This window comes from Cololabis saira, chromosome 19 (genome assembly GCF_033807715.1).
Source record: "Cololabis saira isolate AMF1-May2022 chromosome 19, fColSai1.1, whole genome shotgun sequence".
Lineage (NCBI taxonomy): Eukaryota > Metazoa > Chordata > Actinopteri > Beloniformes > Belonidae > Cololabis > Cololabis saira.
This window is the reverse complement of record NC_084605.1, coordinates 37587592-37599814: the sequence shown is the minus strand read 5'-3', so window position 1 is coordinate 37599814 and position 12223 is coordinate 37587592. Positions and strand designations below refer to the sequence as shown.

General features: G+C 43.3%; 1 protein-coding gene across 1 annotated transcript; it reads left to right on the top strand.

The window, feature by feature from the left end:
* dydc2 (DPY30 domain containing 2) lies at positions 1 to 11508 on the top strand. Its single transcript, XM_061708761.1, has 6 exons — positions 1 to 44; positions 217 to 381; positions 9504 to 9611; positions 9919 to 10086; positions 11064 to 11204; positions 11309 to 11508. Exons 2-6 carry the CDS (start codon positions 235 to 237, stop codon positions 11465 to 11467), a joined length of 723 nt encoding a protein of 240 aa, XP_061564745.1. The 5' UTR covers positions 1 to 44; positions 217 to 234; the 3' UTR covers positions 11468 to 11508.
* The last annotated feature ends 715 nt before the right edge of the window (positions 11509 to 12223 follow it).

Sequence of the window (12223 nt, the reverse complement as noted above, 5' to 3'; positions counted from 1 at the left end):
CGTTACCATAGAGACGAAACAGCAATACGTTACGGTGGAAAAAGGTTTGTCTTTTTACTTGTTACATTGTTATTGAGTTGTAAGTTAATTGTAGTGGAAATAAAACGGTTAAAAGTCAAAATAGTAGCACGAAGCCCTAAAACCCTGCGGTAAAGCCGCCGGTTCTCCCCAGATGAGCGTTTCTGTCTCTCAGGTTGTTCGTTGTTTGTGCTGCAGCTGCAGGAAAGTGAGGACATGGACTCGGAGTATATAAAGAAACATCTGGGTAAATGCCTGGCGGAAGGACTGGCTGAAGTGGCTGAGCGGCGACCGGCGAACCCCGTCCAATACCTGTCTCACTGGCTTTACAAGTACAACTCTGGGGTTGAATACGAGTCTGAGGTGGGTTGTTGTTGCGTGTTGCTGCCAGCAGGGGGCAGCACCACACAGAACACCAGCACTGACAAACTGCTGCTTCTGATAGTCTGATTCTGAACTGGACAGAGCTGGGAGAGTAGCCAAAAACTGTACTCAAGTAAAAGTACTGTTACTTCAGAATAATATGACTCAAGTAGAAGTAAAAAGTAGTCATCCAAATAATTACTTGAGTAAAAGTAAAAAAGTACTTGGTGAAAAAACTACTCAAGTACTGAGTAACTGTTGAGTAACATCTGATTTATTTTTTTAACACAACCATTCAAACAGACAAAAGTACAAAATAATCATCTTCAGGCAAATTAAATCAATAAAATAATAAAATGAATAAAAAATAGCTTCAATTAAAATAATCTGAAAATAAATTCAAGTACTTTAATAAACAATAAAATAAATAAAATAACAGAATAAAAAAATAAATTAAGCACAAGTAGCACAAAATTTCAAGCCTTTGTACTTTTCTTTTTTAACCAGGCAGAACTAGAACAAGCCCATGAACTCATAGAAACTCTGTGTGTGTTTGAGTCTGTGTAAATGTGACAAAACATGCAAAAAAAAACATTTTTCCCAAAGAATCACTCAGTGATGTCATGAGATTGACGCGTACGTGGATAAAAGGGATAAAAGAAAAGTAACAGCTCAACGTAGCCTAATGTAGCGGAGTAAGAAGAACAGTTTCTTCTTCACAAATCTACTCAAGTAAAAGTAAAAAGTATAGTGATTCAAAACTACTCCTAAAAGTACAACATTTCCCAAAACTTACTCAAGTAAATGTAACGGAGTAAATGTTACTACCCACCTCTGGAACTGGAGTATAAAGAATTATCAAAACATCTGAGAACTATAACTATTTTGACATGCCTGAGGGACGCTATATCTCACACATGACAATATTTCATGAACTACTGATGCATAGTTTAATAACAATGTCTTCACTGTCTTTCCTCTGATTCTCCGGTGCTGGAGAAGAACTCCAGCACAGCTAACTGAAATATATTGATTATATTGATTACAATGTCTTCAAAGTTGGAGCTTATATATCACCAATAGGGTACTCTTGGACATGTCTGCAGTCTATCACAAAAACCACTAATCAACCATTTGAGAGTGGGAGTGGGAGCTATAAAGAACCCACACACAGGGAGAACCCTGTCTACACTTGAACTGGGAATCTGCTGAGCGTCACACCAATGCCTCCATTTTCCAACACAATTCAGCAATTCCTTTAAAGCATTCAGCTCTCAGCATTTACACCTGTATTGTCAAAGGAAATGCAGTTTTTCTAGTTTATTTCTCTACTAAAAAAATCCATTGTCTTGCAAAGATGGTTATTATTATTATTATTATTATTATTATTATTATTATTATTATTAGTATTATTAGTATTATTGTTATTATTATTATTATGTATAGTATATCTTATTATTAGTATAGGTATCGGATAGGTGAATGGCGTCGGCGGCCGGGGCGGCTCTGTCTCTCCGGGCAGGCTGGCCCCCTGCCGGGTGGGGGTCGTTGGCCTGGAGGGTGAGGGCCTCCTGGCCACGTGTCCGGCCCGGACCCGGTGGCCGGGGATAGCCTGGGTCGCGGTCCGCCGCCGCGGGATCCCTGGCTGCTTCTTCCCGCGCCGTGGGCGCCGCAGGCGGTGGGTTGCTTCCCTCCTACTTCTCCCCTCTGTGGGGTTGCTGGTGGCCTGGGTTCCGGGTTCTTCCGTGTCGGCCTCTGGTCTCGCGGGTGGCGGGGTTGCTCCCCCCCCTCCCCCACTATAGATACACTTCAGGTGGAGCTTTGTTTGGTTTATTACACACACATACACACACACACACACACACACACACACACACACACACACACATACACACACAGTCACTTAGTCACATGCATACACACACACACACACACACACACACACACACATACACACACAGTCACTTAGTCACATGCATATACACACACACACACACACACACATACACACACACACAGTCACTTAGTCACATGCATATACACACACACACACACACACACACACACACACATACACATATAGACACACACACACACACACACACATACACACATACACATACATACACACATACACACATACACACACACACACACACACTTAGTCACATGCATATACACACACACACACACACACACACACACACACACATACACACACACACACACACACACACACACAGTCACTTAGTCACATGCATACACACACACACACACACACACACACACACACACACATACACATACACATACACACACACACACACACACACACACACACACACACACACACATATAGCCACTTAGTCACATACATATACACAAACATACACAGCCACACAAACATATACATACACACGCACATAGCTACAAAGACATGTACACACACGTACACATATAGACACACACACATACACACATACACATACACACACACACACACACACACACACACACACTTAGTCACATGCATATACACACACACACACACACACACACACACACACACACACACACACACACACAGTCACTTAGTCACACACACACACACACACACACACACACACACACACATATAGCCACTTAGTCACACACATATACACAAACATACACAGCCACACAAACATATACATACACACACACATAGCTACAAAGACATGTACACACACGTACTCATATAGACACACACACACACACACACACACACACACACACACACACACGCATGATCATATACACACACGCACACACACACATAGACATATATACTGGTTTGTTCACCTGCATGCTTGCTCTGTAGTTTTTGGGGTTAGTTAGCGGTAGCTTAGCGCAGACTGTGATCAGATCTCAAGATTTAGGTCGATTGCTGTTCGTGTTTTGGTTGGCTCCGTGCCAGTTTCGTGTTTTGTTTGTGGTTTTTTGTTGCAGATTTCCAGTGCTTGACGTGTGTCTCCGTGTGTTCCTGCTTCCTGGATTGGCAGTGGATGTCGTCGAACACACACTAATTGGTAGTAACTAATAAGGAGTTTCTGTAGTTTTTTTTTGTTGTTTTTTTTTTTACTCATTAAGTCAAATTGGGTAATTTCTTTGGCAAACTGGATATGTTCCTGTGGTACAATGGTTGAATTTGGTTGTATTTGACTACTTGAAAGATTTACGCAGTGGGCTTCAGTTAGATTAGATTTTGAATATTTTCACATCTTTTTAAAAAAAAAAAATTTAATTTTACCTTTATTTTACCAGGTTAGTCCCATTGAGATCTAGGATCTCTTTTTCAAGGGAGACCTGACCAAAAGTCTTGTTTTAAATTTTTTTTATTCAAGGCGACAAACAATGAGGACAATAATCATATGCTCTCTTGATTATGTTGTACTTGAGCCGAGTTGCTACAACCACGTCAAAGCCCTGATCTTCAAATGGGTTTTGAGAGTTATTGAAGGATAACATGGGTTAGTCAGACTAGGCTCATGACATAAAGCCTGTAGCGGCCACATGAAGTTACACATGATCCCTGTTTAATAAATTCAATCTTTAGAGACTTTTACTATAAATTATACTCGTCACAAATTGAACCATCTGATCAATCCATTAATGAGTTTCTTGGAGAAATTAACCTGCCAAAGTTACATCAGGAACAGGTTACGAATTTAGATTCACCACTCTCAATAGGAGAACTCCATGAAGCTCTTCAACATATGCCCAATAATAAAGCTCCGGGCCCAGACGGTTTCCCAGCTGAATTTTATAAGGAATTCTGGAGCATATTAGCACCAACATTTTATAAAATGATTCTAAATATTAGGGAAAATAAAAGCTTACCCTTAAATATGAACTCTGCTAATATTAGTCTTTTATTAAAACCGGACAAAGATCCCTTGCTCCCATCGAGCTACCGCCCAATTTCATTGATAAATGTAGACCTTAAAATAATTAGCAAGGCCCTTACTGAACGTCTGAAAAGAGTCACCCCTTCTATTATACATCCGGATCAAACAGGCTTTATTAAAGGTAGACATTCGTCTACTAATATTCGCAGATTATTAAATATTATAGATTATTCCAGTATCAATAAACAGGAAACTACTATTATATCCTTAGACGCGGAAAAAGCATTTGATAAGGTAAATTGGAAGTTTCTATTGGCAACCTTACATAAATTTGGATTTGGTGAATCTTTCATTGACTGGGTAAAAATATTATACAGCTCTCCCAAGGCACGTGTAAGGACAAATGATCAAATCTCTACAAGTTTTACCTTGCAAAGAGGCACTAGACAGGGTTGCCCTCTATCTCCCTCATTATTTGCAATATTTATCGAACCTTTAGCAGCAGCTATTAGACAAAATCAAAATATTAAAGGTATACAATGCAAAATAGTTGAGCACAAAATAAGTCTTTATGCGGATGACGTACTCCTCTTCCTCCAGAACTCACGATCTTCACTATCACAGACAATCGCACTTATAGAGGGATTTTCATCTCTGTCTGATTATTCTATTAATTGGTCTAAATCCACCGTTTTGTGCGTGAACTGCAATTTTAGGAATATATCCAATACTCAATTACAATCAGGGAACATTAGATATTTAGGCATAAACATCTCCCCTAGGCTGTCAGAGTTAATAAAATTAAATTATGTTCAGCTTATAAAGAAAATAGAAGATGATCTTGCTAGATGGAGCTCTCTCCCCATTTCACTCATGGGTAGAATAGCCACCATTAAAATGATGGTCTTACCAAAAGTAAATTATTTTTTCTCAATGATACCATTCAAACCCCCTATTTCCTGGTTTAAATCGCTGGATTCAGGTGTTTCAAAATTTCTGTGGAAAAATAAAACTCCACGCATTAGTTTAAAGACATTGCAGAAATCTAAAGAATATGGAGGTTTAGAGCTACCTAATTTTCAGTATTACTTCCTTGCCAATAAATTACAGTATATTGTAAAATGGTCAAAAGATCATCCTTTAGATAGTCAATGGCTAGACTCAGAGCAAGTGTTTTGCAACGAACTAGAAATCTCAGAGTTACCATTTATTAGTCAAAGTATCAAACGTCATCAATGTTTCAAAAGCATTAATATTAGCACAACTTTATCAGCTTGGTGGGAATTTCTTAAAGTAGCTAAAATTTCACTTTTTCCATGTGACCGTACACCCATATGGAACAACCCAGACATCGTGAAAAATGATAAAAAGATGGTTAACTTCGTTCAATGGAGAGATCAAGGAATACGGTATTTACAGCACGTAATTGTAGGAGGACAGTTTGTACCTTTCAATACACTTATGGTTCAATACGGAGTTAGCAGGAGTAAATTTTTAGAGTATCAACAACTCAAGGCCATAATAAATAAAACATACAAAATTAGACAATTAGACTTACAACTTCCCGCTAAGATAATAGATTTATTAAATCTAAGCAATTTAAAGTTGTTATCAAAACTTTACAGGTTAGTGTCTAAACTGGACGAGTCAGTCTCTCTCCCGATCTCCAAGTGGGAGGCGGATCTCTCTCTGAATACCGACCAGTTTTCTTGGTCACAAATATGCTTAAATACGTTTACTATGACTAAAAACCCAAACTTACAACTTATACAGTATAAAGTTCTTCATAGAATACATTATACTGGACAAAGGATGTTCCAGATGGGCTTTGTCACCTCTAATATCTGTTCACAGTGCACAGAGAACACCCCAGATAATTATATGCATGCTTTATGGTTCTGTACACCGGTACAGAGGTTCTGGAAGGAGATTTGTGAGGATTTATCCACATGGATCGACCACAGAATCCCAGTGTGCCCCACGGTATGTATATTAGGTCACCTGGGAGACACTCAAATAGAACCTAATTGGACACACCGGGTTCTCACTGCTTTATGTATCGCAAAGAAAACCATTCTAGTAAATTGGAAACAAAAATCCAGTTTATGTATTAACCATTTTAGGAATCTTTTATCAGATCATATTAGTAGTGAGATAATGTCTGCCTCCACTGAACAACACTCGGCTGAATTGCACTCTCTGTGGTCCCCGATTATTGGCTTCGTTACCTAGTGGGGGCGGGGGGGGGGGGGTGATCTCGTAGCCCTTGGGGTTGGGGGTCGGCTTGGGGGGTCTGGGGCGCGGGCCTCTGGTGGCCCCTGGGGGGCGGTGGGTGGGGCCGCGGGGTCCTGTCCCTGGCCGGTGGGGGCCTTGGGGGCCTGTGGGGGGGGGTGCCTCATGGCGGTGGGGGGGGTGGCTGGGGAGGGCTCGGGCGGGGGGCTGTGGCTTGGGCGTCTCCGGGCCTCCCGGGGGGGGCTGGGCCGTGGACGTGGGGGTCCCACCCGGAGGGCCCGGTCCTGCCTGGGTGGGGGGTGGCTGTCTGCGCTGGGGGGGCATTGCTGCCTTGGTCCTCCGTCGCTGGGCGGGGGCCAAGTGCCCCTGCGGATGTGGGGACTCCGTGACCCTTGGGGTGTCCGCCGGGGTGGCCTCGGGGGGGGGGTGGGGCCGGGTCCGGGGATCGGGCCTCCCCTGACCGGGGGGTGCACGGGCGGGTGCGGCGGCGGGGTGGCGCCATTCCCAGGTATCTATGTCTTATGTCAGTATGAATGGGAGGATGTTGGACCGTTTCCCCCTCCGTCTGGGGGCTCCGGCGGCGCCGGGGGCGCCCGTGGAGGTACGGTGGGGCCCTGGCCCGGCTCGGAGGGCCGGCCCCAGTCTACTGGATGGCCGGTGGGGGGACACGGGTGTCTTATCAGGGCTGGCTTTGCTGGTCCTGCTTCCTGGCTTCGGCCTCCGCTCCCCCTCTTGCCCCCCCTACACGATTCATACGCACATAGGCGAAAGGCGGGGGGTCCGGGTCGTGGGGGGCACCGTCCCGCGTGGCCCGGCACTCCCCGCCTCACGGTTTTAACAGCAAAATAGACACTGCACATTCAACACTTTATAAATACACTTGACAAGGACACGTAGTTCGGGAGGGGGGGGGGGTCGGTGTCAATCGATACTTGGCCCTCCCTCCTCCCTGTTTTTATGGCATTAATCACATGCACTCAACACAAGGGGCGGGAGGGGGTCCCACATCACCCGCGTTCCCTCACCGGCCTGGGACAGGTGGGTCGGGTTACCCGGGCCTGGCGGGGCCCGCCGTGCAGCCTGGGGTGCCTTCTGGCGGTGCTGGACCCCCCCGGGGAGGGGGAAACGGTGCGTGATTGTATGTCTGTGTCGGTGAGAATGCGGTATGGAAGGGTCCTGCCATGGAGGATTTGAGCCTCCATTGGCAGGACATCAAAAACTTAATAATTTATCAATATTATATTATACAAAGATGGTTATTATTATTGTTATTATTATTATTATTAGTATTATTATTATATTATTATTAGTATAGGTATCGGATAGGTGAATGGATGAATGAATGGGATGCCTGGGTCTGGGGCCCTCCGTTGTCGGGCCTGTGCGGGTGTCGCCTTGTTGGGGGTTCCCTCTCTCCGGGCCCGTCTCCGGTCCCCCCCGCTGCCTCTACGGCGGGGCGCCCCTCTGGTCTTGGAGGGCCACTTTCGTGGGGGACGGGTGCGCCTGCCCGCGTCGGCGGCCGGGGCGGCTCTGTCTCTCCGGGCAGGCTGGCCCCCTGCCGGGTGGGGGTCGTTGGCCTGAAGGGTGAGGGCCTCCTGGCCGCGTGTCCGGCCCGGACCGGGTGGCCGGGGATTGCCTGGGTCGCGGTCCGCCGCCGCGGGATCCCTGGCTGCTTCTTTCCGCGCCGTGGGGGCCCCGCCCGCGGGCCCCCTCGGCCGCCGCCGGGTGGGGGGGGGGGCCTCGCAGGCGGTGGGTTGCCTCCCTCCTACTTCTCCCCTCTGTGGGGTTGCCGGTGGCCTGGGTTCCGGGCTCTTCCTTGTCGGCCTCTGGTCTCGCGGGTGGCGGGGTTGCTCCCCCCCCTCCCCCACTATAGATACACTTCAGGTGGAGCTTTGTTTGGTTTATTACACACACACACACACACACACACACACACACACACACACACACACACACACATACACACATATAGTCATTTAGTCACATGCATACACACACACACACACACACACACACGCATGATCATATACATACACACACACACACATAGACATACACACTGGCTTGTTCACCTGCATGCTGGCTCTCTAGTTTTTGGGTTTAGGTAGCGGTAGCGATAGCTTAGCTCAGACTGCGATCAGATCTCAAGATTTAGGTCGATTGCTGTTCGTGTTTTGGTTGGCTCCGTGCCGGTTTCGTGCTTTGTTTGTGGTTTTTTGTTGCAGATTTCCAGTGCTTGACGTGTGTCTCTGTGTGTTCCAGCTTCCTGGATTGGCAGTGGATGTCGTCGAACACACACTAATTGGTAGTAACTAATAAGGAGTTTCTGTAGTTTTTTTTTGTTGTTTTTTTTTTTACTCATTAAGTCAAATTGGGTTAATAAAAACTATCCAGTTAAATTGCTCCATCCGGATAGAGTGAATTTGGTTGTGGTTGTTTCAGATGTTCTTGTTTGTTCTTACATCCGTTCCCTCAGATTCCTGCAACTAAACTTGGATGTACATTCCAATAAAGGTTAGGATAAATGATAACATGCCTCTGAAGTTTGACTTTTTGCACCATTACAATACTTATAGGCAACTAGTCATCATATCTCCTGCTCTCTGAAACACATGTTAATGCTCAATAGTACACATATATGCTTCTTTAATATATTTGCATTATACTAAGATACATTCATTTTCAATGGCTTTTGTCCTTAATGGCTTTTTTTCCCCTTACATTACTTTTACTTTTATACTTTAAGTAGTTTTGAAACCAGTACTTTTATACTTTTACTTGAGTAAAAAACTTGAGTTGATACTTCAACTTCTACAGGAGTATTTTTAAACTCTAGTATCTATACTTCTACCTGAGTAATGAATGTGAATACTGAAGACACCTCTGGTCATCCTTAAATGGTTTCATTTGTAATTGTTAAATATGCAAATATCAAGAAAAGTAAAAATGTCCCTATATCAGTCACACTCAGACTTTGTTGTTTCAAACACTTTTTAATTGCAGAAAAAGGCTAAATTGGCTGAGCAGGAGCAGGAGCAGGCAAAAGCCCGGGAAGAGGCTCTAAACCAGGAGAAGCTGAAGGAGGAAGAGCAGAGGATCAGAGAGGCCTCGGTAGGCTCATACAAGTATTACGTGTCAGAAAATCCCTCTGCCACTACTAGTTTGTACTTTAACTCTAACTTTGAGTGCAAACAGGATCCTCATTTCTGTATTTCATGTAAAACTTATTTTCAACCCCTCGTGCTGAAAGCAATTATGATTTGATTTATTTAGTCCATGTGTTTGGTTGTTTTCAGTTTGTGTTTTCTGAAAATGTTTGTCTTTAAAATGAATTACCATTGGTGCAACGATATAATACAATTACTCAAAACTGAAAAATGACAAGTCTTTTAGCATACAAGCATGAACATCTCAACAGCTCTCTACGAAGCCCAATGAGTCCGATGGAGCTCCTGCAACCACAGCAGAGGCTGGCGAGGATGACAAACCTATAGAAAAAGAGAAGTCAAGCACTCCTGATCCGGATAACCAGGACGAAACACATGGACAGGAACCGGAAGTGCAGAGAAATGGCGGTGAACAGGAGGTGACGAAAGGAGATCACAAATATGCATGTGCTAGAGCGAGGGGGGGGTCCCTGATATTACCCTGATATTACCCTGATATTACCTCAGAAGAGGCTGATTTGGGTTTTGGGGCCAAGTTCACACATAATGTGCATGATTTATGGTGTTGGAAATGACAGGGTAACTGAACTTAATGATTTAAGGAACAAAAGGAGACAAGTAAATCCAAGTGTGAAAGAGGATGAAGAAAAGCTTGAGCAAGAAGAAAACTGTCAGGGGGTGGTTGGATGAGGACCCAGATGCAGGAGAGCGAGAGGCAGGAGTTCAGCAAAAAAAGGGTTTATTTTACAAAAAACAAAAACCAAAAGCGCTGCTTGGCAGGATCAAAAGTAACACAAAACAGGGATCCAAAAAACTTGGCAGGACACATGGAGGAAAGAAACAGGACGGAACCACAAGGAGCAAGGGAAAGACAAGACCAGATATACACAGGGGGTAACGAGACACAGGTGTGAACAATCAGGCCAGATGGAAGATAGGCGGGGCAAAACAGAAACACAAACTGGGGGAATTGTCACACACTGACGAAAACATCAATGAAAAAGAAGCTGCAGATGATGACCAAGAAAAGGGGGTGAGATATTTTCTAGCGCAACTTGTGTTTTATTATAATACTATAAAATTGTTTATTGTTATAATAAAGAGCTTGGCTTCAAATCTGAAAATAAATACATACAAGTTTCATCAAGGTACAAAGTCTGCATGTTACACACAGAAACTAAAGCTATGGGCAGAGTTTAAGATGCAACTGTTCCAAGCTCAACAAGACCTCTTCCTTCGGGAGACAGATGTGCCACAAAACAAGTGACACCATCGACAGTTCGTTCCTACTTTAGAGTCACGTAAAAAACTGTTGTCCATGACTGAAGGTCTGTAAAACATTGTCTCCTTTTCTGTGCACTTACTAATCTACCACTTTTTTTCTCATCACAACCAGGCAGATGAAGATAAAACCGATAAATCTGAAAACTTGACCCAAGAAGAACTAGCCTCAGCTCCACAGAGTGAGGACAACAATCCAGAGAAGACATTTCCTGATGAAGAACGAGAAGAAAACATGACAGACACCCAAGAGCAGGTAGAAAACACAACTTCTCTCCGTCTAAAAGGGGGCTCATTGTTTGGTTCACTTACTAAAGTCCAGAGGATTTTTCTTTAAAAAACTGGACTTTTCCTTTTCAGTTCTTAGTTAGCAGGAATATAACCCCCGCCTCATCTCAGGAGTCGAAGAGTGCAACCTCTGACGATTCATCTCCGGCCGAGAGTGACCCGGCTGCAGAGGGAGGGGGGGCAGAGCAAGAGACCCGACAAAGGGAAGTGGAAAAGCCTCCGGAAGACTGATACCAGATCCTAAAGGCCAACTGATGGACTGATAACATTCCCATAAAAAAATGTTATCCAAGAGTAAAGGCCTTGATCTCAAGTGTATTTTTGTAGTTTGTATTTACAAAAACGTTGAAAGAAAGTTATGTTTTGCATTTTAGGAAAGATTAAAAAGAAGCAGATGGGAAAAAAAAAGATCCCCCTCTTTGTCCTGTTTCAGTATTCTTGTCCATATTATTAGCGTGAGGAAAACTTGAAACAAATAAACATATATATTGTTTATTATAAGAGAATATGGTGAAACTAATTTCTTACGTCTAAATATCTGCTAAAAAATAATCTGCTCTGTGTGTTTCTTTGAATGAATGAATGAATGAATGGTTTATTTCGGACAGAATACATTGAAACATTTACATGTTCGTTTCACAAATAAAATAAAAGGTAAATAGAAATGTCCGAAAAGGAGTAGGCTGAAGCCAAGGGCTTATTATAGCCTATCCTGTGCAGTGTATTATCATTCGGTGGATGATAATACACAAATAAGAAAAGAAATGTATAAAAAGAAAACAAAGAGAAACTGTCATTGCATTATATTATATAAAAATAGTAAAACCAATAATGCAAAAAGGGGTATATAGTGGTGCTATTTTCATGTTAATCTATAATAGGCTATACCAACATAATTAACAGATTTCTTTATAACTGTTTATCGTTTTATATTTAAACATTTTTTTGAAAACAGAAATTGAGGTACACATTCTTAAATCCTTATCA